The sequence below is a fragment of the Pezoporus flaviventris genome, unplaced genomic scaffold (genome assembly GCF_033815535.1).
Source record: "Pezoporus flaviventris isolate CSIRO_AGI_PZ_B2104156 unplaced genomic scaffold, CSIRO_AGI_Pfla_v1 ptg000029l, whole genome shotgun sequence".
Lineage (NCBI taxonomy): Eukaryota > Metazoa > Chordata > Aves > Psittaciformes > Psittacidae > Pezoporus > Pezoporus flaviventris.
In genome coordinates, this window is record NW_026892577.1 from 11,354,741 (window position 1) to 11,381,052 (window position 26,312).

General features: G+C 55.7%; 3 protein-coding genes across 5 annotated transcripts in view; 1 reads left to right on the forward strand and 2 right to left on the reverse strand.

The window, feature by feature from the left end:
- The window catches only part of ARMH3 (armadillo like helical domain containing 3), a 129,150-nt gene extending 120,209 nt beyond the window's left edge, over nucleotides 1–8,941 (reverse strand). Inside the window, exons 1-3 of one of the 3 annotated variants that reach the window (XM_061458946.1) lie at nucleotides 8,861–8,928; nucleotides 7,957–8,068; nucleotides 438–549 (exon numbers count right to left, since the gene is read on the reverse strand). In XM_061458946.1, coding sequence (XP_061314930.1) covers nucleotides 438–539 — 102 coding nt within the window. In that variant the 5' untranslated portion in view covers nucleotides 540–549; nucleotides 7,957–8,068; nucleotides 8,861–8,928. Of the gene's footprint in view, nucleotides 1–437; nucleotides 550–7,956; nucleotides 8,069–8,860 lie in introns of all 3 variants that reach the window. The other 2 variants (XM_061458949.1, XM_061458947.1) reach the window with 2 other exon arrangements.
- A 187-nt stretch (nucleotides 8,942–9,128) lies between these two features.
- HPS6 (HPS6 biogenesis of lysosomal organelles complex 2 subunit 3) lies at nucleotides 9,129–13,220 on the forward strand. Its single transcript, XM_061458944.1, has 2 exons — nucleotides 9,129–9,333; nucleotides 9,638–13,220. The coding sequence occupies exon 2, from the start codon at nucleotides 9,653–9,655 to the stop codon at nucleotides 12,107–12,109; it is 2,457 nt and encodes an 818-aa protein (XP_061314928.1). The 5' UTR covers nucleotides 9,129–9,333; nucleotides 9,638–9,652; the 3' UTR covers nucleotides 12,110–13,220.
- A 3,834-nt stretch (nucleotides 13,221–17,054) lies between these two features.
- On the reverse strand, nucleotides 17,055–25,437 carry LOC133272164 (prominin-1-A-like). Its single transcript, XM_061458945.1, has 22 exons — nucleotides 25,266–25,437; nucleotides 24,003–24,064; nucleotides 23,602–23,807; nucleotides 23,074–23,194; nucleotides 22,884–22,947; nucleotides 22,436–22,525; nucleotides 22,011–22,201; nucleotides 21,860–21,934; nucleotides 21,506–21,569; nucleotides 21,083–21,254; nucleotides 20,686–20,838; nucleotides 20,100–20,223; nucleotides 19,852–19,943; nucleotides 19,607–19,691; nucleotides 19,351–19,494; nucleotides 19,033–19,104; nucleotides 18,753–18,842; nucleotides 18,570–18,623; nucleotides 18,301–18,381; nucleotides 17,921–17,989; nucleotides 17,746–17,835; nucleotides 17,055–17,496 (listed from the first exon to the last, which is right to left on the reverse strand). The coding sequence occupies exons 1-22, from the start codon at nucleotides 25,396–25,398 to the stop codon at nucleotides 17,380–17,382; spliced, it is 2,349 nt and encodes a 782-aa protein (XP_061314929.1). The 5' UTR covers nucleotides 25,399–25,437; the 3' UTR covers nucleotides 17,055–17,379.
- Nucleotides 25,438–26,312: the final 875 nt, after the last annotated feature.

Sequence of the window (26,312 nt, forward strand, 5' to 3'; positions counted from 1 at the left end):
GAAGAAAGCACAACACAGACCCCTGCATCACAGTAGGAAAGCCTGAAGCATATGGGACAAGGAGTAATGGGTTTAAACTAAAACAAGGGAAGTTCAGGTTAGATATAAGGAAGTTCCTTACTGTGAGGGTGGTGAGGCATTGAAACAGGTTGCCCAAAGAAGTGGTAAATGCTCTATCCCTGGCAGTGTTCAAGGCCAAGTTGGACAGAGCCTTGGGCAACATGGTCTAGGGTGAGGCATCCCTGCCCACGGCAGGAGGGTTGGAACTAGGTGATCTTAAGATCCTTTCCAATTCAAACCATTCTGTGATTCTATGCACCTATACTGCCCCTACCTTGGGAAAAGAATCCACCATACACAACCTTCAGCATAAACTAAACCAAGAAAATTTAACACAACATTTCTTCTTTAGAAAGAAGATATGCTCAGGTCCTTACCGTGAAAATCTCATCATACATCAACACAACTTTCTCCTTCAATGGCTTCTTGGAGGCTGAAGACTTCCGCAGCAGCCCACCTTTCTTCTCTGTTTGCGCCATGCTGGATACCCTGAAGGCAAAAATAGACAAAAAAGGCTAAGGAAACATGAACTTTTCTTCAAGGCATAGCTGGTCTGCCTCAACCATAAAAGGCTTTTTCACTGCACCGAAACACTAAAGGTCTCTCACAAGCTGAAAGTTGGGGCTTTTGTATCTAGAGCAGATACCAAAGGTCCCACTTAGTCTTATATCCCATTTCAAAGCGGATATCAAAGGTCCCACCTAGTCATATATCCCATTTCAAAGAAACACGCAAAAGTGCAGACACAGGCAGATACAGAATAAGCTCCTCATGGATAAGTTTTCTTAATTCTTTTCTTCTAGAAGCTGATTCATAATCTAGACTGACACAGTTTACATCTAGAAAAGTATGCCTTTTTCAATCTTATTGCATGACATGGACAGTGGGATTGAGTGCGCCCTCAGCGAGTTTGCTGATGACACCAAGCTGTGTGGTTCAGTTGATACGCTGGAGGGAAGGAATGCCATCCAGAGGGGCCTTGACACACATGTGAGGTGGGCTGATGCCAACCTCATGAAGTTTAACCATGACAAGTGCAAGGTCCTACACCTGGGTTGGAGCAATCCCAGGCACAGCTACAGGTTGGGCAGAGAAGAGATTCAGAGCAGTCCTGCAGGGAAGGACTTGGGGGTGCTGGTCGATGAGAAAATGAATATGAGCCAGCTTCAGTGTGCACTCACAGCCCAGAAAGCCAACCGTATCCTGGGCTGTATCAAAAGGAGCATGACCAGCAGGTCGAAGGAGGTGATCCTGCTCCTCTACTCTGCTCTCGTGAGACCTCACCTGGAGTATTGTGTGCAGTTCTGGTGTCCTCAACATAAAAAGGACATGGAACTGTTGGAACAAGTCCAGAGGAGGGCCACGAGGATGATCAGGGGACTGGAGCACCTCCCGTATGAAGACAGGCTGAGGAAGTTGGGGCTGTTCAGCCTGGAGAAGAGAAGGCTCCATGAAGACCTCATGGCAGCCTTCCAGTATCTGAAGGGGGGCTATAGGGATGCTGCGGAGGGACCCTTCATTAGGAACTGTAGTGACACGACATAGGGTAATGGGTTAAAACTTAAACAGGGGAAGTTTAGATTGGATATAAGGAGGAAATTCTTTCCTGTTAGGGTGCTGAGGCACTGGAATGGGTTGCCCAGGGAGGTTGTGAATGCCCCATCCCTGGCAGTGTTCCAAGGCCAGGTTGGATGAAGCCTTGGGTGAGATGGTTTAATGTGAGGTGTCCCTGCCCATGGCAGGAGGGCTGGAACTAGATGTTCTTAAGGTCCTTTCCAACCCTAACTATTCTATGATTCTATGAACAGTTGTAACTTGTTATCAATTGGAAACATAGTCCTTCTGGCCAAGCCTCAAGGACATCTTGTGACAAAAACCTCCTGAAACTGTTTGAAAAAGTCTTCTCTTATCTGTTTAATTTGCTGCCTACCAAAGCACTCCAAATTCTGCTTTTGCACTCTGAGGCGCCATCCAACACTAGGAAACATTTGGCTGCAAAGCCTTTCTAAAGCACTCCTGCCACTCCTACTCATCCCTACCTCTGCACCTTGGCATCCCTCAGCTGTACCAGCTGCTCTGCAAATCAAGCCAGAGAAGAACCCCAGCCTCAAAGGCATCCCATGTGGTTCAGTCTGGGAAGGAGGATGGAGGAACATAAAAAAGCTTTTCAGGGATTTATTTACGTATTTTTTAAACTAGATGAATTTCCTGATCCATTTGATAACAGAGGGTTTTCTAGAAACACAAACAGATCTTACTAAAGTTAATCGGTGTCTCATGTTCACTGGCTATCCTATTAAAGGAAGAAAAAGTGGTATCTCTATTACAAAATGAGCTGTTACAAAAAAGTAACAGCCACGGCTCTGCCGTCCTGCACCTTCTGTGACAGTCACATTGCAGGGGCTGAGAGTCAGAACATGTGATTTGCCCTGTACTCTCAACCTCATGTCTGATGCTACACAGCACATCACCACTCTGACCTTGCAAGTATTTATCCTCAATCGCATTTTTCTGGCAAGCATCACAGCTTTAGCACTGCTCTAACCTCCTTTATCATTGCAGCACTGTCAGAGGTACTTAGCAGAAAGAAAATGCCATCCCTTTTCATATCCCTGAGCTCCCAACCTTTCTCCCATACCTCCAAAGGTAATTACACACATGGCAGCAGCATACCTCAGGCAGAGGCTTGACTGAAGTCATGCTCCAGAAAAGCATGGGCAGACTCTTGTGGCAGCTGCACTCAGCCATGCTAAATTATGCACAGAGAACCAAGTTCACTGCAGCATGTAAGACCCCAGAGCTTTAGGAGCAGTCAGCCATGGAGGTAGCTTTGGATTTAGCCTCCATCCCAGATTGCCTGAACCCCTTCCACAGATGCCTTTCGCTCAAAAAGCAAGTTCCAGTAACTACTGAATACCACTAATTCAAGATCTCTTCCACATTCTTTCCACTGGAGACAGCTTTTGATGGTCTTAAGCTACAGCTATGTTCTCAGCTAGGACTCTCAGCTCCCAGAGTCAGTTTACTCAGACACCCACATCCCTTGAGCCATAAATCTCAATTCTAAGTGGCAGGAAAACATCTTTGGGCCTGGAGAAACAATGCTGTTGCAAAAGACCCTACCCCAGGTGTGAAGGTAAGGAGCTTTGCCTGGATGGAAAAGCAAAGACGAGGAGAGAAAGCAGCAGATCTCACACCCAAAAAGCTGTGATTTAGAGAGAAAGGTGGAAAGGTCTTTTGTCTTCCCACCAGAATGGGAATATGCACACCTGGCTGGCTAAGGGATAGTGTGTGTGCTTGAGGCTGTGATGGAAACAGCCTCAAGACACACTGACAGAAAAAGTTTAGCAACTACTGCAACATAACCTTTGGTAAATACAGAAATTATTCCTGTAGCCTGTAGGTCTTTATATCCAATTAAGACAGAAAAAGGTTTCAGTCCAACAAATGAAAAAGAAAACATTATTCAATCATCTTGATAGCTTCTCTTTTACAGACGTCGCATTATTTTTAAACTGTCATGGGAAACAAGACATTATTCTAATTAGAAACATAATTGGAAACCGAGAGGAATCTATTAAAACTCAAATCAAGAATTATGTCACTTTTAGCCTACCAATACAAATCATACCCCAGACTGCACAAAACCATCTCCCAACTAGAACTGTAAGTTTCTGAATCTAAAGCAGCTGCCAGCCCCAGCATACAAACACTTCCATCATCATGCTTCTAACTGAATTACAGCTAACGAATAACAATGTCAAAACTAATAAACTCTCAGTGCTTCTAGGTCAGTGTTCTCACATCAAACGTGCACATGAATGGGAGAGGATCAATACACTCTGCTTGGTGCCTGGACTTTAAGAGCTGCATTTTAACACTTTTCCTACATTTCCAGAAAGACAGAAAAATCTAAATCCCACAAGACCCAAAGGCTTGATGCTGGGTGAGCATCAGAGGGACTGCACGATTATGTGAAATTCCTAGCCTCTGTCAAAATGGGACTTGGGATTCATTTTCTCTCAACGAAAGCTGCACAGAGCACATACAAAGCAGACTGCTAGAGGCAAGGATTAAATAATGTTCTTGTTTATAATTTGCTGTTCTACAAATGAGCTTATGGAAGAGCAAGGGGAGTAAAGTAAAAGTCACTGTTCATGCCAATGCTTTATTAGGCTGTGCTTGTTTCATGACCTATGATGATCAGGCTGTACAAATGGCTTTTTCTTTTCACTGTAGGCAATTATATTTTCTAGATGTCAAAGACAGAAACAGGAAACAGCATTTTGCTAATGAGGACCTTCTAGGCAGCTGCAGGAAAAAAAAAAAACAGTTAAATGCACAAAACATAAGTTGTAGAGATGTCAAATTATCAGGACCTGTGACATCTTATGGAAACAAGGACACTGAATATAGTTAACAATTATCCTTTAAGCACATCACATTTTAAAAGCATGGGTGCATTTTCCACATTTGAGGTTCAAATGGGTAATTTGTTCTGTCAATGGGTCAGTCCCATTAACACTTGCTGCTACACTAATCCTTCTGTAGTCACTGATTGCACAGGAGAACTACCCCTCAGGGCTAACAGAAGCATACCCCCCTGGATTCTTAGAACAGTAAGTACTTTGCTGTGCAGCAGAAGATCCGAGACTCTTTATCTGCAACTAAAAGAAACCTCAACAGAGCACGAGTCTTGGCAACTCAAAGGCAAGAAGATGAAAGCCATAACAGACAGAAGTCCAGGCAGACTCTTGCTTTATCTATTATCAATCCCAGGATCAGCTGATCCAGTCAGGAAGAAAGTGGTGAGCACATCCAACCATCCACCTCTTACCCATTTCACCCCTAACCTCATAGCAGAGATTCCAACCAAACATGTGATATTCTGATGAACACATCTCTGTTAGCCTCTCATTAGAATATCCACAGGAAAAAAATGAACCTGACATTTTGAGTCTGAGGTTTACTCAGATTTATGCACATTGAAAACTGTGGCTGCTCCACACTGACACTCAGCTCCTGTACAGACTCATTATTCCTTGTATCATTGTACAACAGCAAAAATACCGTGCACTAATGCACACCTACACTACAATAACATCAGGATCCAAAACTCGTAACTTCTGTAATCTTGCATGCAGCCCACCAAGCACTGCATTTTGCATTGAATTGCCTCAGTTTGGACTCCCAAAAAAAACATATTGTAATACTTCTTGGCTCAATAAAAAGCAAACAAACATTACATAAAATGGCATTTTCACATATTGACTTACTTGGCAAACCATTTATTTCCTGTCTGGAAAAGATAGTGTCAATGATGTGATCTATATTAGCTGATTAATGCCAAAGCCCTGGACCTCAATCTATAAAGACTCTGAGTAAGAACTGAGATACTTTTGCTTTTAGAATCCCATAACCCTTGACTTCCCACTGCTACTAATATTGAACTCGCTTAAATATTTCAAGTAATTGTCACCACCACCAGTTTCATGCAATTGGGAACCAGCGTGATCACACTCTGCCTTCCAAGGATTTTTGTGGGTGTACCACTCAAGTCGAAAGGAAAGTTGTTCAAAAATTATCTCAATCATGCAAGAGACAGGGATTAACCCTACCTAAAAATTAACCTACAGCTTCTAAAACCAACATGTTGTAAGCCAAGTAGTCATTAAAACTCTTCACTGAAGCTCCAGGAAAAGTTTGCACTATCCACATGATGCATGTGCAGATTTGATACTGGACCCGAGCAACAGGCAATTAAAACATGGGTTCCAGCACTCAACCATCACTGGAAGCAACAATCTGCACCCAGCACAAGGTATATGCAGTGCCTTGACCCAGTTCAAGCTCCAGTGTTAAAACCTCCAGGACCACCCAGCAGCACCCTGGCAGACCACTAGTGAAAAGAGAGAGAGGAGAAACACTGGGCTAGATTTTGTCATGGCTTTAGTAACTGTCATAACCAAATACCTGCTGTAAGCCCTTTTTCAACTTCTTCTCCACCAAGTCTTGCATTGGTGGTTACGGTTTGTGCTAATACATCCACACTGCTTATACATTTCATCCATTCTTTACAACCCTATTTGTATATTGTAAATTGGAAAGAAAACTGCTCAGGCTGTACCTTCCTTTACACCTTACAACAAGGCATCCAACTCACCAACAAGAGAAAGAATAACACTCACAGCACACAAGCATGGGAGCCACCAGGCAGAATTTCCAGGTGCATTCATGCAGTATGCAATGAGAAATAATATTCTGTAGGTGTGCTGTGCTGATGACAAAAACCCACACAGATCCCACTTCTTTTTCTGCAGTACCAAGCACAAAATCTCCAGGAACATCCCAGCATTTGCATTTTTACTATCAAGTCTATCCATCCCTCTCAGAGCAGCAGCAGTGTATGTGCTTCTACATGGTACAATCTGAAGTTACACCAAAATTGACCTATTTCCTCTCCTGAAAAAAAGAAAGGAAAAGCAGCTTCCACCTCCATCTGTTCATACCATTTTCCCCAAATTAATTTTTTTCATTTAATCACGCTTCCTTTCCATATTCCTGGCTCCAATGCCCAGCTTTCTTGTGTCAGAAAGTCTATCTTTTCACTTTTCAAGGCCTTCAAAGCCCACCCCACCTAGTTTACCATGAAGTATTTCACACTGCCTCTATACTCCCACCTAAAAGCTCACACCACTCCGAGACCTTTTTACACGTCTTCCTTCTGAAGAAGGACATTCTTCCTGTAACCTTCCCCTGCCCCTTTTTCCCATAGCTTCAGCTGTTGGTGTGGATCCAATGCCCCTGCTGAATACAGCGCAGCTCCATGACCTTGGACTTCTGAAGAAGCTGCTATGTTCTAAGAAGCTGCACAGTAAAGCCATGCCAAGATAAGAAATGTATTGCTACTGAGAAGTAATGCTCTTGAGACCATTAGTAGCACAAGTACTCAGGAGGAAAAATACAAACATAAAAAGGTGTAAGTCAAACCAGAAAAAAACAAACAAACAAAACCAAAACAAAACAAAAAACAACAAAACCAAAAACCAACACCTTTCTCCCTTTAAAAATCCAGCAGGGAGCTAGAACATTGCAACCCAGCAACTTCAAGCAGCAGGGGCCAACCCTTCCCCTCCTGATGGGTGTCTTACGGCTGGCTGGTGCATTAGCAATGGTAGTGAGCTGATGAATGCTTAGCCTAGCAGCTCATTAAAGCCTCACTGCTTCTTTTGTTCATGCCAGCCAATAACTCTGTAACATTTTTACGCTGGATATTCCCTGCCTGCAGAGTCCCCCCGCACGTTGCAAAAGGTGCCCTAAATGACACAGAGGATAAAGTTATTATTATTGTTAAACCCAACTGATGTCCTTTTTTTTCTCCCTCTGAAATTCCTCTTAAAAATTTCTGTCACACTTCCTGCTGGAGCTCAGCCAGCTGGTGAGCTGCAATCACCGCGTATCGCAATGATCCAAATTATCTTGTCACTTTGCATATTCCACCCACCTGCTCGGCCCTAAATGGCTCTCGTCACACATTCAGGCTGCAGCCCCTGCTTCAGAGCAAACTTTCTTACAGTGACATATGCAACAGGGTTCTGAAGCTGCGAGCTCACTCATGTAGCAAGCTGCCTCTGCCTTCAGCATGACAGACATAAATTTCCACTCTGTTACTGTTGTTTACTGCGCCGCTTCGCTTTGCCAATACAAGCACTTGTAGGGCCATGAGGTAAACCAGATAATTAGATTGATTAATGATCAAATACTTATGCTCTGCTCATGCTTTCTAGAAAGAGTTATCTTGAGCCCAGCCCACCTCAGCAGCCAGAGACTCCAGTCAAAGCTGCTAAGCCTCCCCGGGCCGGGTCGCCCTCACTGCAGGCACCCGGGGGCGCTTACCGGGTCAGCGCAGCGGTAACGAGTTATTATTGTGAGCAGCAGCACCGCAGGCAGGCGGAGAAAGGAGCGGCAGCTTCTGCAGCAACAGACTCGTGTAGAATCACAGAATCAACTAGGTTGGAAAAGACCTTTAAGATCATCAAGTCCAACCCTTATCCCAGCACTGCCAAGTCCACCACTAAACCATGTCGCTGAAGGCCTCGTCTACACGGTTTGTGAGCACTGCCAGGGGCGGTGACTCCACCACTGCCCTGGGCAGCCTCTCTGCAAAGACATTTTACCTAATATCCAGCTTAAACCTCCTCTCGTGCAACTTGAGGCCGTGAGGTCGCTGGTTACTTCGGAGAAAAAACTGACCCCCACCTCATCACAACCTCCTTTCAGGTAGTTGTAGAGAGCTGCAGAGAGCTGTAGAGGTAAGGTCCCCCCTGAGCCTTCTCCAGTCAAAACACCCCCAGTTCCCTCAGCCGGCCCTCATCAGACTTGTTCTCCAGACGCTGCCACAGCTTCCCGCACTGCCGCAGGAGCCGGCCAGACCGGGCAGGGCAGAGTGGGCAGCGAGGAGGGTGGCACAGCCAGCTGCCACCCGCCCGCCAAAGAGGCTGCGGCAGAGCAGCTCCCCTCCTCGGGCACCGGCTGCCCCAAGCCCGGGGGATGGCTCCCCAGAGAGCTGGGCCTGCGGGGCACCCAGCAGCGGCCGGGGCACCAGGCTCCACCGGGACACGGTGCCCGGCGAGGCCCCTCGGGGCAGGCAGAGACACCGCCCCACCGCCCCCTCCGGAGAGGCGGAGCCCCCCAGCCCGGAGCTCCCGCAGTCCCCGGGAGGCTGCTCCAGAGGGGCGGCGGGGGCGTGGCCTGGTCCCGCGCGGGTGGGGGCCGCGGCCCCCCCATCCCCAGCACTCACCTGCAGGCGAGCCTCTCCCTTCCACACGGCGCAGGCGCCGCCGGCCGCTCCGCGCATGCGCTGCCAGCGGGCCCGCGCCGCGCGGTCCTAGCGCCGCTAGCCTTCGGGGCGGGTTGAGGCGCTGTCAGCGCTGCTTCCTCGGGCGGCCCCGGTTTCCCGGCAGCCGCAGGCGGGGTGAGCAAGGGCGGCGGCGGGGAGACGCTTCCCCTGGCCGGATGGACCTCGCTTGTCCCTGTGGGGACTGACACACACACACCTTATAGAAAATGCCCCCTCTATCTGCGAGGCCGCTCCCGAGCCGCGGCCCCGCCGCCGTCCCTGCACCCGCGACGGAAGTAGGCGAAGGGTGGCCCGGGCCGGCGCGGCGCTGCCCCGCCCGGAAGCTCACCGCCTCCTCGTGATTGCGCAGCGCAGGCCCCAGCCGAGCCTCGGTGCAGGGGTGGCCCGTCCCCGGCAGGCAGCCGCCGCGGCAGGTAGGCCCCGTGGGGTCCCGGCGGGACGGGGCGGTCCCGCGGGTGCCTGGGGAGGCGGGCAGCGGGGGGGTCCTCTCGGGAGGAAGAGAGGTCAGGGGAGCTAAGTGGGCAGCAGGGATCCCCGGGGTATGGGGGGCTGGTGCCCGCGGAACCGGCTCGCTGCGGGGAGGAGGGTGCCCGGGGGGGGGGAGTGTTTCTGGAGAGAGCCTGGGGAACGCGGTGCAGTGGGGGGGTCTGGGAGGGGGCTCGGTGGCAGCAGAGCTCCGTGCCCCTGCTCGCACTGGTGCATGTTCTTGGTGAGCAGGGCGGCCGCCCCGAGATGAAGGGAGCTGGGATGCTACGGCAGGTCTCCGACTTCAGTGACTTCAGCCGAGGCCACTGGCTGCAGGAGCTGCTGTGCCAGGGAGACGAGCCCAGACACATCCAGTCCAGCCCCGATGGGCAGCACCTTTTAGTCCTGCAGAAGCTCCGTCCACCCCCTCTGCCCCGGGTGCTGGCCTTCCGGCGCCACTGCATCAGTGGAGCCGACCTGGAGAGGAACTGGCAGCCGCCCCAGCCAGCCCTTGTGGGACTGCTCTTCTTGCGGAGCCCTCTGATATTGGGCTCCTGGGTACTGGCCATCGTGTGGGAGCATGGACGAACTGAGGTCTGGCACTTTGTGGTGGCTGTGGGCTGGCAGCTGCTGCAAACGCTGGAGCTCTGCCAGGGTGTTCGGGCACGAATTGTCTCTGTGTGCAGCCAGGGAGCCAGCCTGGTGTGGTGTGAGGAGAGGCCTCCCCTGGATGCCCACTCGGACATGAGCAAGTGTGCCTTCAGGTTCTGCGTCTGCACCCGGGCTCTGGAGGTGGGGGAGCAAGGCTTGCGTTTGGGCACTGTAGGAATAGTCCTGCACAACAGCCCTGAATATCAGGTCCTGGCCTCCCCCCAGCACATCTTCCTGGTGCCTGCCACTGCCACCTTTGCCACCACTTCCAAATTCCTCCTCATCTGGCATCCAGAGAAGGCAAAGCTCACCATTACAGCCCCCTCTGCAGGCTTTATCCACAGAAAGGTGCTGCATTCCAGCAGCAAGTCAGACTTTAGGAAGCTCCTGCTTGGTTCTGTGGGTCTTCTCTCAGGTTTGGCACCTCTGGACATTCACACCTCTGCTGTTTCCAATAGCGGGGGTCTGCTGCTGGTGAGCACAAAGGGTACTGTGACCATGGTGGAGCCAGATGGGACACAGAGACATATCTTTGACATGGAGGGGTGTCCCCTGGCCCAAGGAAGTCATGTCCAGCTGAAGACCTTTGGCAGCATCCTGGCCTGTGTGCTCGCTGGGGTCCTGTATCTGGTGGACCAGAACACTGGAAGGCTCATAGAAAAGAAAATCCTGAGCATGAAAGAAGTGTATTTTCTGGAGTCCCCGGGAGAGGAGGACAGCATCCAGCTCCTCACTCAAACTGGCATCTACAGCTTTAGCTTCTCCAAATCTGAGGACAGCAGCAGACCTGAGCCGTGGCTGGTGGAAATGGTGTTTGAGGAAGCCTGCAGATACTACCAAAGGAGAAGCCTCAGCGCCTCCAAGCTGACAGTTGAGAAGTTGAAGAAAGATGGTGTGTTCCAGGCTCCTGTGGTCCTTGCCGCCATCCTGCAGCACAGCCTCCACCAGAAGCAGAAGCCAGCCCGAGGTCTTCAAGACACTTATGCCAAGCTGTTGAGCACAATGAGCCTGGAGCTGCAGAGCTTCATGAGCCTGGAGGTCCTGAAGATGTGTGTGGTGTGTGCCCAAGAGAGTGAAGTGGAAAGCTACTGCAGTGAACTGGTGGAGCAGGAGGTCAGCCGTGTTCTGCACTCTGAGGTGGACAAGGACAACTTGGCCTACCTGAACTCCATTTTTACCTCCTTCCCCAAGGCTGCCTGGAAGGCCACAAAGAGCTGCCTGCAGCTGCAGCAGAATGGGGATGGCCTCTTGGTAGCCAGGGCCACCCCAGAGGTGTGGAAGAAGGTCCTGGGAGGACCACAGCAGGAGGATGTGGGTCAGAATGGAGTGGTCCCGCTCTTTGAGCTCATCTGTGCTTCCTTCCTGAGGTTCAAGCCCAAATGGCTGGCCAGTTTTGTGGAGCTGACCCAGCAGTATGTTAGCATCTCTTGGGCATACAGCAGCAAGGACAGCCCAGGGGGCCGGGTGCCACTGTACAAGAGAGCATTGGGAGTACTGGCCAAGAACAAGCACAGTGCAGCAGATGTTGAGATGGAGCTTGAACTGCTGCTCTGCAGCAAGAGGCCTAAGGCTGTGCTGCAAGCTCTGCACCTTCTCATCCAAATGAAGCGGTGGCAGCGGGTGGTGGAGGTGGCAGAGAAGTTCTCCAAGTTCAGCCCTTTGCTTAACAAGGAGATATTCACCACGCTGCTGGCAGAGTTTGCCCAGCACAGGGAGCTGGACCCTTATCTGGACTCGCTGTGGCCACTGTGCCCTGCTGAGCTCACTGCCTCGGACATCCTCACTGTGGTCCTACAGCACCTCCCTCACTCCCAGGAGGACCCAGTGCCCTTCTCCAGCGAGGGGAACCAGCTGACTGTAGGCTTGCTGAAGCCACTGCTGCGAAGGGTTGTGCAGCGTCCCTGCATCCAAGATGAGATGTACCTGGATGCCTTACAGAGCTCCACCTTCCCCCCTCCTACCCCACCCCGAGAACACAAGATCCCCTCAAAAGCAGCTGATGATGATGCCCCCCAGCCATCCATGCCAAGGACTTCCTCCCCCTCAGCACTGTTACAAGGTGACAGTGCGTGAAGGGGAAAAGCACAACTGGATCCCAAGGCTTGAGTGCACAAGGAGGGGAAAGCTTCATCCTCCCAAGGAAGTCTTGCCCTGTCTGGCAGTACAGAAGGCTACTCCTGTGGCAGCATCTCGAAGAGTGTGTTGGATAGCTGGGGTTGGGGGATCTCATCTGAAGCCAGGGCAGGCTTTCTGGCTATTTCTAGCAAGTGCAATTGTGTGTGCCCCAGTGGAGGAGCAAATGCCGGGTGCATTTGCAGATGAAAGCACTGGCTGCACTACAGGACTACAGAACTGCTCCCTGCCTGAAGCACTTTGTTTTCAATTTGCCTGGCTCCTTTATAACTTCACTGATCCTCTAGGAATGGTGGGCAGGGACGCACACAGTCTTTCCTCCCCGTGCAATTCTCTGTTCAGTGGGTTTTGTGGTGGCCCCAAACTGCCTGTGGGAAACTGGGCATGTTTCTTGCAGTGAAGTCACAAAGTGCTGCTGCATTGGGCTCAGTCAGGTGCCTGAATGCTAGCATGGTACAGCTCCGTGGTACTGGGGGTACCAGCAAATGCACTGGCAGCTGCAACACTTCGCACACTATCTGGCTGCAATTCCCCTGGGATCAATCCTGTAGCTGTGACTGATTGCAGCTACTTAGCTGAAGAGAGCAGCCTAATTCCCTTATCTCACTATCCCAGGCGGTACCCAAACTCTCTTAGCTGAGAAGCTGGCAGCAGTCTGTACGAGCCTGGGGCTGGCCCTGCCTCCCCCTTTCCTTTGTGGCATCTTAGATTATGCTGCAGGATACTCGGGCCCTCTGTTCCCATCTCCTCTACCTTTGCCCTTTGCACACAAAAGGGGCTTTGTCAGGGTTGTCTGGCTCATATTGTGCCTCTGCAAAGTCAGTGTAACTTGAGAGCAGTTGTGCAGGAAGATCCAGGTTCCAGCCTCTCTCCGGTGTTCACTGCCTGGCCCCCTCCTTCATGAGAGAGACCCTGGCTGTGGCTTTGCCCCTGCATTCCAGGCTGTGGTGTGAAGGAGCTGTCTCTTGCCTTGCTGGGCTGGCGCTGCCTCATCAGAGCAGGGCTAAGGGTGGAAGACAGACTCCTTTTGAAAATAAAGATTTCTAAAGCAGCCCTGGGGTGGTGGTGGATGTTTAAGATGTGCACCCTCAGGAGGAGGGCAGTTTTATTCTGCTTCTGATGAAAAGTGGCCAAGCTCAACTCACCACTGGTACGTTCTGGGCTCAGAGATCGAGCTGTGTGCCCAGACAGTCCATTCCCTCTGCGGAAGTCAGCTCATGACTGTGAAGCCATGGAGGAAGGAGTCCACACAGGCAGGCAGGAAGGAATGTGTGTGCCATAGAAAAGGACCATGTGGGCAGTGCATGGCTGTGGCTGGGCCCAAGATAGCGTTGAGGAAGGGAGAATTTTTTTTCTCAAGAGCTGTACCTTGTCGTTTAGTTCCTGGCTGGAAAACCAGCATCTGGGAGCACCAGGCTGGCTCCCACGGGAGCCTGCTGCCTGAGGCATGCAGTGGCAGAGCTGCCTGGTTTGTCAAATTGCTATGAAGATGCAGACAAGGGCTGCCACAGACAAGGGCTCAGCTACAGAAAGTCCCTGGGATGGAAGAAGTCTGGCAAAGGGGAAGAGGAACTGCTGCAACGGTTCTCTAGAGGCTACCTGGCTGTTGAGGAGGCCTTCCCTATGGCAGGCCTTGTGCTGTGGCTGTGGGTGCTGTGAGTTTTCTTCCCACACAAGGGAAGTGGATTCTGGCAGCTGCAGCTCACATGAAGAGGAAGTCTGGACTGAAAGGAAAGCCTGCAGCAGCCACTGTGTGCAAGTTGCAATGAGCCGTCCTCACCTCTTCAATGAGCACTCCTGTTTCCAAGGCTGCTCAGGAAGAGGAGGACAGACCCAGCCCCTATCAGAGCCATGGCTCCAGGGGCTGGGATGGTGCCCTGGGGCAGCACTGAATGAGGAGCTGCTGAGGACCACTTCAGCAAAGGCTGCACAGTAATTTGGGGGCAGATTCTCATTGCCAGGGCTGGGTTTGGGTGCAGGTGGCCATGGTGACACAACAAGGAGAGTCAAGCTTCCTGCCTTCCAGTAGTAGCTCTGCAGAGAAAAGGCCATAGCAGGAGATGGAGCAGAAGAGAGGAGCAGGAAGGGAGCCGTGCCCGCAAAGCCAAAGAGCAGAAACCGAAGCCACCAGCAGTCCTGCATGGGCTGGTGTCCCTGAGGCACAGCAAGGGAAGAGGAAGCAGGGAACGTTGTACAGTGGGGACAGAGACTTCCATATGTGGCCTGTAGATCAGCAGAAAGCAGTCACAGTTCGTGAGGCTGAGGGTTCAGGGTGGGGAATAGCAAAGGCAGAGCAAGAGACAAAACTGAGCTGAATGCTTTCCAAGGGCTGCTGGGAAACCCCCCCCAAGGACCAGAAAGTGCAGGCATCCATGTGGGCAGAACCACCCCAGAGGACAGATTCATCAGGCTGATAGGAAGCATGGATCTCCCTGCAGTCAGGATGGGTGCTAGGGGCAGATAGCAGGAGGTAAGGCAGCTTCAGATAAGGCCTGGAGGAAAAAAGCAGCGATTAGAAGATCTGAAAGCAAATGGAACAAGCGATAAAGCAGATGTGACAGTGGATGGTGCGCGGGCCAGTTCAGCCCCGTTGCTCTGTTCCAGAGAGACTTGGGACTTTGCAACAAAGTAAATGAGGCAAGCTGCTCACATACATCCCCTGTGCATGTCCTGGCTTTCAGGATGGTCCCTGTGCTTGCACCAAGGAGCAGCGCAAGGCAACACCATAGGCGCAAAGCAAGTTGCCCTTGGCTTATCTGTTACCACTGTGCATGCAGCTCTTGGCAGGCCCCTCTGTGCTGTGCAGCAGTGTGGGACATGCAGGGGTGGACACTGAAAGTCATTGCTACCATACCCAGTAGAGACAGGGAGGTGCAGGCTGCAGGCACCCCATAAACTAACCAGAAACCCACAGTGATACAAAGCAGTGATACAAAGCTGGAGGGTGCTGGGGACAGCATGGAGTGTGCCTCGTGGACAGGAGACTCTTGGTGCAGCTTTTCCCAGGGGAGGATGTAGCACCCACTGAGCTGTGGGTGCAGAGGGCTGCCCGGTGAGGGGAACATCACCCAGCACCGGTGATGCTGAGCAATGGTCCTGCATCAACCCATGGGCTGGGTGAGGACTCCAAGAGCTGGCTGCGGGCAGAGCATGTGTGCAGCAGCAGGAGCCTTCTAGTCCCAGGCCAGCAGTGGAGAACCCTCTCTGCCCCTACCCATGCATCATTCCTCAGAGCTGGACACGAAGTGCACAGCTGGATGTGAAGAGCACGGCCCCATGGCTGCAGTGCACACAAATGCCCTGTTTATTGTTTGACACCAGAACAATCACAGCCTTGGAGCCAGGCTCCCTGCAAAAATAAATACCTTTTTGAGCAAGGGGCCTGGTGAGCAGTTTCCCGCTGGCCAGCATTGCAGGCTGCGGGGGCACGGATGGCACAAGCTGCTCTGAGCCCACGGGGTCCACTGGAGGGGGGGTAAAGTCCCGCGTGGGGCAGTGCAAGAGGCAGCCCTCCTCCCGTGTGCAACAGGGCATGGTCACATAATGGGAACTGGGGGTTTCCACCCTGTTCCCCAGCGCTCGGAAGGCGGCACAGCAGCCAGAGGTGCAGTGTCCATCTCCACCGCAGCCATGCTGCGGGCAGCACTAATGCCTTGTGGCTGGCCGGGGGATTTTGTAGAAGTTGAATGTGGGGGGCCTGCAAAACCAAGGTCACCTGTGTTACCTCCAGCCGCAGAGGGGAGCCAGGATGCGCTGGGATGGCCAAATGCTATCCCACTCCTGGCACCTGCACCCACAGGAAAGACGGTACAGAGACTCCCACACGCCCCACCAGCATGGCGGAGGCTGGGAGCAGCAGCACCCTCAAACTTGGGATGTGGGAAAATGATGGGGGCACCCCAGGACAGGTCCCACCTTCCCAGTCCTGCCCTGATGCCATCACCCTCCTTGGCCTGCACTCACCTGTTCCCCTCTGTGCCCTGTCCACCCTCATGCCACAGGAGTTGCCCCCCCACCCCACACAGGCCCTGCCACTGCTACTTACATCTCCATAGCTTCATTCCTGGAGGGGAGAAAAAAGGGGACAGTGTCAGTGGGGCAAGAAGATGCCTCCTGGCACAGCCCAGCACCCCTCAGTGGGACAAGGTCTCCCTCAGAGCACACGAGGACACAGGGGCTGCAGGGTGGTGTGGTCCCCTCCATCCTGACTGCCCCATCTCAATGGACACAGAGCAAGGGCTCCTACAGGCCCCGAGAACATGGCTGCCCCCAGAGCCCCCTTGCCCCCTCCCTGGGCAGGCAGCATGGGGCCCCATGCTCACCAGCTCAGTGGCACACAGCTCCCCAGTGCCGTGATTTCAGTTCCCCCATTTCCAGGCGCCAAGCCTGTGTCTCCAACCAGCTCAGCTGCTGGCTGCAGGGGAAGCGGAAGACGGTGGGGCCACCAGGCACGCTGCAGGCATGGCCCAGCCTGCCTCACCACCGTGTCGCCGTGTACAGCCCAGGCATGGGTCCCAGGACAGCCGGGGCATGGAGCAAGGAGGAGTGGGGCAGGTAGGCAGGACGGGTGGCGGGGGCTGTGCTAGGCATGAGGGTGCTGCAAACCCTGGCACCCCTGCAGAGCGGTGGGGGGGGGGCACAGGGAGCCCCCAGCAAACCGGCTGCACTGCAGGGCCTCAGCAGCTACCCTCAGGGGTTGGAGCTGCACTGGCAGTGGGGCTGCTGCTCAGAGAGCCCTTGGAGAGACAGGGAAAGGGCCCCAGAAGGCTGGGGGTGCAGCCCCAGGGCACCGGTGGCCATGGGTGGATGAGCAAGCACTGCTCCCTCGTGGCAACAGCACCAACCATGCAGCGTGCTGTGTTCTGTGCTGTGCTCCCGTTTGGAACCCCTCACAAACCATGGTGCAAAGCAGAGTGAGTCGGTGGCGGACCTGCGAGCGAGGCTGGGAGCTGCAGCCATGCCATGCAAGCCAGGCTCCTTCCTCTGAAGGGGCTTGCATGCACTTCGGGCTGCCCAAAGAGGAGCTGCAGAGCCAGGCTCTTCTCCAAAACATCTCCGTCCTCAGAGGCTGAAGGTCCCAAGCCGCTTGTCCCCAGCCTGTGTTACTTTAGGACCAGCCGCACAGGCTGCCATGAGGCACGCCAAGGGGCGGTTTGCACTGTGCAGGGGGAACCCCAGGCCCAGTGTGGTCACAGCAGGTGGGCGACTCCTCACCTGTAGACATCGGCGATGCTCATGCGGCGGTAAAACTTGGCAAGTCTGACGGCCAGGATGATGCTGGGCAGAAGGAAGAAGGTGCACCAGCCCAGGCTGAACCAGAAGGCATTCTGGGTGCAGGGGGAGAGCCATCAGGGCCCAGACAGTGACTGGAAGAGCCTCTCCTAGCCCCCCCTAAAGACCACCTATCCATCCCTTCTGACAGCCTGGCCTTTGCTCTTATCCACAGCAATCTGCTGGGAAGGTGCCAAGCCCTGCTTGCTGAGACAGAGACAGGTACTCCTCATCCTGTGCATGATGCGACCTCATTGCCACACCACACACATGTGCCACCCCACACACACCGCTGCCCCACTCACCAGAGAGTCCAGGATGTAGTCGCAGGTGATGGCCTCCATGTTATCCAGGGTCTGAGCTATGGTCTTGCAACGTGCCACATCTTCTTTCAGCTGCAGACAGGACATGCAAGTGTCCCCAGAACCCTGCAGCCTGTCCTCCCATTCCCTCTACCCCAACAAGGAAGGCTCAACTCACCCTGCTCTTGGCCCAGGAGATGTAGGTCTCAAAGAAATCCAACAGCTCCTCCAGGAAGGCCCACGTCTCCTGGGAGAGGGGCAAGCAGAGAGTGGAGGTGCTGCACTCCCAACCCACCCAATGTCCATTCTGTGTCAGGATCAGGGCTGCCACACCATCTCAACCCAGCAGTGACCGGGCTGCAAGGCTTGCCCCAGCCCCTTGCCTGGAGGGCCCTGAAGGCAGGAGGCACCCAGAGGTGCAGGGACCCCCAGAGAAGCTGACAGGGCAGGATGAACAGCCAGATGTTGTTTGGCATCCCTGAGCAGAGGGAGGTCCTGATGTGGGGGTCCAGTCCCAGCCCCACAAGGTAGCCCTGCAGCAGGGCAAGGCGAGCTCACGTTCTTAATGATGTTCATGGTCTCCCTTTCCAGGAACTCCTGGGCTTTGCTGGCTTCATTCAGCGCAGTGTTTGTCTGTGCCTGGGGTGAAAGGTGCCCTCAGCAACATGATAGGGAAGCAGGGTCCTCACATCTCTCCCTGTCTGGCAGCAGCCACCAGTGCTCCCAGACTGCAGGTTTTCTCCCGCTATCCAATGTGGAGCCTCAAGGGTGCTATGCAGGGTGCCCTGGACCGGGGTGTGCTGAGGAGGCCCCCTTACGCAGCTTACCTTGAGCTCGGAAGCCCTGCTCTGCACCAAGTGGATGTTCTCCTTCAGGCTTTGCTGTGGAGGGAGAGAGGGGGAGTCAGAGGAGCAGCCCACAGCTCAGCTGAGACCGTGCCAGCAGGTTCCAAGCTCTCTGGGAGCACAAGCCTGAACCCCCATGATCTTCCCCACCTGGGCATCACTCACCAGCTCCCCAGAGAAGCTCATCTGCATCTCCTTATCCAGCTCCCTCAACTCAAGAGCATCAGCCTTCAGGTCCTCTTTCACATCCAAGCCCTGCAGGAGCTGCAGTCAGTGGTACGCCCACCATGGAGTCCTCGCCCCACCACAGCCATCTGATGTGGGGCCAGGCTGGAGTTTTCTGGTACCCAGCTCAGTACAGAGACATGTCTGCAGAGCCTGTCCCACACAGCCAGTGGCTTTGGGGACAGGGTGGCCACGGTCCCAAGGTGCTGTGGTCTCCCACCTCTGTGTCTCCCAGCTGCTCCAGCTCTGCAGCCAGATCCAAGAGGCTTCCCTGCGTCACGCTCTGATCCAGCTGGAAAAGGCAGAGACAGAGCCATAAGAATGGGGCTCATGGGGGGGTGCATGCCCCATCCCTGCAGGGCAGACTGGAGCCAGGGCCTCCCGCATGAAGGAGGTGCCCCAAGGGGTGACACGGATGGCAAGAGACACCCCGGGAGCCTCAGTGGGAGTCCCACAGCAGCAAAGGGGAGGGCTCAGTGGAACCCCCCAACACACATCTGGACCCCCCCATCCCAACACTAGGGTGCTCCCAGCCCACCTGCTCCAGGGTGAGGGTGAAGTTAGGGGGCTGCCCGGCCTGGCTGGCGTTTGTCAGCGAGTCTCTCTGGCTCTGGCTGAGCAGGGAGATGGGGTCCAGGGTGATGTTCATCTTCTCGAAGGCTGTGGAGATCTCTCCTGTGTACTGCCAGAGGAGGGGAACCGTGATGGGGCACAGTGTTGGCCCCACGCTGTATCCCCACTCGCAGCCCCACATCTGCAGCTCTGCCCCCCAGACCCTGGCACCCCACACTCACCTGGCTGATATTCAAGAGCTCATCCAAGGACACTCTCTGGTCCAAGTGCAGCGTTTGCCACAGGGCAGCATCTTGCTGGCACTGCCTGCAGGATGGGGACATAGGGATGAAAACAGGGCAGGCAAGGGCCACCAGGAGCATGTCCTCACCCAGGCAGGGCAAGCTGCCCCCATCCCAGGGAGCATCCGAGGGTGCTGAGCAGTTTTACCCCTCCCCAAAGACACCATGACAGGACTGGGACCCACCTATAGATCTCTGAGAAGTTTGTTGTGCCATCCTGCTGGCCCAGCAGCTCTGACAGGTTGAAGCCAGGGATCAGGCCAGGGGTGTCCAGAATCTGAAAGGAGGGAAATGATGGAAAAACTAGGTATGGTGGAGGGCAGGACACTGGGAGGAGCATCCCAAACCACACAGCAACGCCTCCACTGCACCAGCGGCCTTCAGAAAGGCAGCAGTGGGTCTGGGCAAGGGTGTCTCCGCATGGAGAGCTCACCTGGAAGAGCTGCTGGCTGTGCCAGGACTCACAGACAAGCATGTAGGTGTTCCCCCCCAGCACGAAGGTGATCACCACCAGCAGCATCAGCACCCAGGAGAAGATGAAGCTGAAGCCAACCCCTCTGCCAGGACAGACACTGTCAACACCCAAGGCCACATGCCCCAGTGTTGATGCTCCCCATTGCTAACAGAGCCTGGAGCCTGCTCACCCCTTGCCCCACAGCAGTACCAGGAAGCATCACCATTCTCATAAGCACATGTCGCCCTGCCTTTGGCCCCAGGAGCACAGCCAGGCTGTACCCTGGGGCTCAGACGCGGGCACAGCTTTGCAAGCCACCTGCAGAGCTGCAGGACCTCACATACTTGCCAGGTCCCTGCCAGTGGTGGTTGGATGGGCTCTGCTTGAGCTCCTTTCACCAGCACCGTGTTTTACCCATGCTTTCACCACCTGCCCTGTGAGTTACCGTCATGCAGGCTGTTCAGCCACAGTAACCTGATGATTTAACAGCTTGAGCATCCCCCTGCCAGGCCTGTCCACCCAGCCCACTGCTCCCACACATCCCCAGCAGCCAAGGGAGCCTCACGCCATGAAGAAGTTCCCGCCAGCATTGGAGAGGCTGCTGCGCTGGGTGGGCAGCACGTTCTCCTTCAGCCCCAGGGGCCCCAGCACCAGGCCAACGACGTTGCAGAGGACCACCAGCAGCACCATGCAGCACAGGAAGACACACACGCTCCACCTGGGGCAGAGGAGGGTCAGGGGTCAGACAGCAGGATGTGGCACCCCGAGCAGCGCCCAGCATCCCACCAGCTAGGGGAGGACAAAGCCCCCAGGCATCCCATTGGGAAAGGGGAACAGGTGTCTGCAAGGCACAGCTCTGGCCACCTGCACCAAGCAAGCCCCCATCTCCAGAAGCTGGAGGATGCAGAGCCTGAGCCTCTCTGGACAAGGGAGCCAGGGGATGGCAGCATCCGCTTGCCTACCTGAGCCCATCCAAGGCAATGGTTGGTTCCCGGTACTCGTTCAGCATTGATGTGGCGTTGCCCACGAAGGCCCCAACATTCTCCTCCACATCCCCGAGTGGCAACTGGTCCTGCAACTGCTCCTTCAAGCTCCTGATCTCCTGCCTGATGAGGCCCAGCTCCTCCTGGGTCTCTGCAGGGGATGGGGACAGATTGGTGCTGCAAGCTGCTGCCACAGCCTGGGGCAGTGGGAAGCCAGAGAGGATGGGAAGGGGGCAGTCGTGGCCAAAAACAGCATCAACAGGGTGGCACTTGGGGACAGCCAGGGCTGCAGGCAGCAGAGCAGCAGCAGAGGAGGGTTCCAGACAGGGATGGGGTGAGAAGGAAAAAGAGAGCCCTGGGAGAGGGGGTAATTCAGCACACGGGGCACAAAGCCCTGCTTACTTGTCACCACATCCTGGGACCCCTCTTGCACCTTGTCAGTGATCGTGTTCAGTGTGTCATTAACCTGCATGTAGGGGGGCACAGCATATAGCTCACATCCCTGCCGGCAGCCCAAGGCTGAGCAGCACATCCCCTCCATCCCCAGATCCCAGTGGCACAGGACAGCCAGGCTCCCCCAGCGCCCATCCACCACACCAGCACCCAGGGCTGGCGGCACAGCAGGCAGGCTCGGGACAAGCAGGCCTCCAGCCAGCCCTTCCCTTTACTGACAGCAATTTACTGCCATCAGGCTCTTCCCAAGCCACCCCCTTACAGCACAGCACAGCAGCACCCAGGCACAGGGGGACCACTTACCCTCTCCAAATCAAGTGCTATGTCGGAGTCAGACACATCACGCAGTGCCTCCAGCTGCTGCTCCACACTGGGGATCTGTGGGGAAGAGCCTGTGGTGAGGGGGCTGCGGGGGGCCGGAGGGACCCTCACCCCACATGCTGCGCCTCCTCACTGTGCTGAAGTTGGCGCTGAAGGCCAGGCCGTGCAGGGACACGCTGCTGCAGGGCTGGCCGCAGCGCTGCAGGGTCTGGTTGAGCCCATCCCGCAGGATGGCCAGCCGCTCACTGTAGTTGCTCTGCAGAGCCTCGAGGTGCGAGCGAGTGCTGGCAATGCTGCTGAAGGCAGCCCACAGTGTCTTCATCTCTAGGGGGACAGCACAGAGCTCATCCTCATCCAGCTGAACCTCGGGGACCCAACAAAAAATGCGACATAGGGGCACCCCCCCAAAGTCCCAGTGTTTGCCCCAGGCTGCAGCTGGGAGGCCAGATGGACCCCCCACCCCCCCCCCCCCATGGGAGCCTTTCCCAAACATGCACCTACCCCAGCTCTCAGCCCTGGCATCTCCCCCAAGTCCCTTCCAATGGATTGGGCCATTACCTTGCAAGAGGCACTGGAGGGATCCCAGAGCCCCGTCTGTGCCACTCCTGATACTTGACATGATCGTGCCACCCAGGTTGAGCCCAATGTCTGCAGAGATGGGAGGGTGTCAATGGTGGGGTCTCAAGGCTCGCAGGAGAGCTGCCAAAAGGTCCCCCAGTGTGGGACACCATCCCACTCCCACCCCACAGGTAGGGGGCAGAGGCAACACCGCCACTCTGCCGCCACTCTGCCACCACCTGCATCACCCTCCCCAGAGAGGAGCATGGATAGGGAAAAGCAGCATCTGGAGCAGAGCAGCAGTCCAGCAGAGACCCCAGACTCCAAACCCATGAGAGCCAGCCCAGCAGCCCTCAGAGACAGCAAGCATCTGCACAGCAGCAGGGCACCCATGAAGCACCCCTAGCCCTGCTTGCCGTGGGTGCATTGGGGATGCTCCAAGCCTCACCCTGGAGGCTGTGGTTGGCATGGCTCAGCGGCACATCGCTGCTGTCGATGATATAATTGATTTGCTGCAGGAACAGAGATGGGCTGTCAGTGAGGACCCTTCCCCGGGGGGCTATTTGGGCTGCTGTCCTCTCCTTCAGCCCCTTGCCCCCCATCAGCCACTCCAGCCAGGGAAGGGGGCCCAAGCGTGCCTGGGGGATGGAGGCCACATAAATGCGGACATTGTTGAGGGTGGTGTTGACGTTGGGGAAGGTACCGCACACAGCCTGGGAGAAGCGAGTGTTGCTGATGAAGGCGCAAACATCACCAGCCCTACGAGGGAAGGGTGGCAGGGTCAGCGTGTGGGGAGCTCAGTCCTGATGCTCCCACCAGGAAGCCCCTGAATCCACCCACACCAACCCCAGGCTGAAGGGTCCACCGAGCCCTGCTTCCAGAGCATCCCTGCACACAGCCAAGGGACCAGAGAGGAGGAACACGGGAAAGTGAGGCACAGAGGAGCAGCCCGGTGCGGGGTGCACCCCGCAGTTCCCACAGCAAAGCTGTCGGGAACACGCAGCCCCCCAGGGCCAGCTCCCCACTGCTGCCGCTTCCTCTCCTTTGTCCCGCCGCGCTGGGATCTGCTCCTGTGAACAATGGCAGCTTCCTGACACGGCCGCCAAGCGCCGGCGTTTCCACCCGCCCCTGGGTCCCATCCGGAGCCTCCCGGGCAGCGCACTCACAGGAGGAGAGCGGAGACCAGCAGGACCGAGGCCCAGAGCGCCCTGCGCCGACAGCCCGTCCGCCGGCCCTGCTTCTGGTACATGCGGCCCCCGCAGTTCCCGCAGCAGCGGCAGCAGCAGAAGCAGCATCCCACCAGCGGCACGAGGAGGATGAAGAGCAGCCCGATGGCTGTGCAGACCAGGAAACCCAGCTCGTACAGCAACAGCTGGCAGGGGAAGAGAGGCAGTGCCCATGAAGTCTTCCCAGCTCTGAGGGTCCCATCCGGACACCCAGGATGGGTCCCCCCCAGGGGTTGCACATCCCCCCTTGCTGCCGGCCATCACCCAGGGCTCAGCCTCAGAGCATCACCCACCAGCATCCCCCAGCCCGTGGTGCTCTGGGCTGCTGGCTCCCTGCTCACCTCCGCAACTTCCTCCCCGGTGGTTTCCTCACTCTCTGACTGCCCAAAACCTGTGATGAGTTCTGGGAAAAAGGAGCGGAGAGGACAGTGAGCAGGCGCTGGACCCTGAGGTGCTGTCTAGGAGGGCCCCAATACCCTGCTCTGCACAGAGAGGGGCCCCCAGCACCAGGCATGACCTCCAATGCTGCAGCTCAGAGTGGCTGTGAGGGCATGGCATGTTTCTCCCTTCCAGCTGCACCTCAGCCTTGTGTCTCACAGCCTTTTGCATCCAGAAGCACTGCCCAGCACCCAGGCTCACAGGGGTCCCCAGAGCAAGGGGGTCTTCACCCCAGGAGGATGCTCCAATAGCCACATTGGCTCCCCTTGGGCTGCTCTCCTGCAGCCCATCCCAGTGTGAGGGTGGTGTGAATGCTGGGGCAAACCCCACCCACCGTGCTGCCTCCTGATCCCCAGAGTTCGTCCTGCCTGTGTCCCATGGCCTCATTACAAGCTGTGCTGGCCCATGGTGTGATTGTGCCCTGCTATATGCGTGCCACTAATAAGGCCACAAAGCCATTACATTGTTTGCCAGCCACAGGTTTGCCTGCAAGTTGCTGGCAAGCAGGGGCTGGGCCCAGAGAAGGAGGAAGCACAAGTGCCAGCAGCCAGGGTGGCAAAACTGCCTGCAAGGCAGCACTTGCCCCAGGGCATCAACCAGCCACAGGGTCCTGGCATCGCCCAATTGGACCTGCCACCACTTTGGGAGAGAGATGTGCCAGCCCCACATCCCCTTGCAGGAGGAGGAGGGAGTGCCTGCAACGCTGCCCTGTGGGTACTGGCACTGGGACACGCTGCTTTTGGTGGCCCCAAACCGGGTCCTGCCTAAGTACACCTTATCACCTGCAAGCACAGAGGGCTGCAAGTCAGGCAAGGGCCCCACAGACTTACAGATACCACAGGGTTTGCTCTGCACCTTCTGCCTGGCATGAAGATGCCTGGAGGGAGGATGGGGCAGGACTCTGCAGGGTGTCACTGCCAGCAAAGCCTCCTCTGGGCCCCATCTGAGGCTGCCCACAGTTGTGATGGGACACAAGCAGGACAGAGCTGGCAGTCGTCAGGAATCCCCCTCCATTTGCCCCCACAATAACCCTCTTAACCCAGCACCCCAGCATTTAAATGCTAGATGGACAGTCTCAGTACAGGAGAGCTCAGACTCAACCAGGACCCTGCAGCTTCAAGCAGCACCCCCACCCCACTGCCAGCCCCCCATCACTACACACCCACCTATGGGCAGGGCGTTGGGCTGCACCATCCGCAGGAATCCATGGACCATCCCCACCAGGCCAGGGGTGCTGCTCCCCGGCGCCTCGGGGCCGGGGCCATACACAGGCTGCGAGATGTTCCCCATCAGCTCCATCGCGGCAGCTCCGGTGAGCACCTGGGCACAGAGCAGGGCTGTCGGTGTGGCTGGGTGCAGGCTCCCCTCCTGCCCTACCTCCTGCCTCCGAGCAGGAAATGTGGGCAGAGAAAAATAAGGCACCTGCTGGGTCCTGCCCGGAAGGAAAGAGCTGCGGGACGGCACCGAGCAGAGGTGGGGATCCTGACCGCAGCGGGGCGGGGGAGCGGGCAGGAGATGCCCGCCAGAGAGGCTGTGGGGGATGAAGCAGGGACCAAACACTTAACCTTGTCCTCCGGCACCTTTGCCCCTTTCGGCCCGGCCGCACAGCGCCAGCGCCCGCGTTTTATGGCTTGTTTAAGGTTCACCTGCTTGCGATGCCGGCATCGCCCTACCCTGCCTCTGCCACTGTCACCTCCTGGCACACGGCCACCCCAGGCTGCCTCTGTACTCGGGTCAGGGTCAGCACCGACCTGCACCAGCACAGGCGAGGGGAGGGGACAGCCCCGTCCCTGCAGAGCTGCCGTGCCCTTTCTGGTTTCCTCCTCTTGGTTTCCTTACCCACGGTGATCCCGAGAGCAGCCATCCCGCCTGCTCCACCTTCAGCACCAGCTGCATCCTTTCAGGATGGGCGCACTGCGCCGGCCACAGCTTCAGCACAAACCAGCCACAGAACCAGGGTTCGCATTTAAAACTTCCCAAACGGGGCGCTGCGGCAAACCCAGCCTTTTCCACACTCACCCCGATCCCCCGAGTGCGGGACAGCCGCAGGAGCCACTCGCGGGGTTTTCACTCCAAGGCTGGAGCTCTGCCCGGCTCCATCCCTCTCCCTGCCCACCGAGGGGTCTCCACGCTGCGGACCCACGCGTGGCTCTGCCGCTGCGACCGCCCGTGGTCCTTCACCCGCGCCCTGCTCCGGGGCTCTGGGACCCGCA

Bases quoted from the DNA above. Each gene is read 5' to 3' on its own strand.
- LOC133272164 (XM_061458945.1), bottom strand. From the start codon at position 25,398: ATGGAGCTGATGGGGAACATCTCGCAGCCTGTGTATGGCCCCGGCCCC. The intron at 19,944-20,099 runs GTGAGCTCTCCA...CCCTCCTTTCAG, and splicing joins ACAGCCAGCAGCTCTTCCAG to ATTCTGGACACCCCTGGCCT. The intron at 19,105-19,350 runs GTGGGCTGGGAG...TGCCTTTTCCAG, and splicing joins TCACCCTCACCCTGGAGCAG to CTGGATCAGAGCGTGACGCA.
- HPS6 (XM_061458944.1), top strand. From the start codon at position 9,653: ATGAAGGGAGCTGGGATGCTACGGCAGGTCTCCGACTTCAGTGACTTC.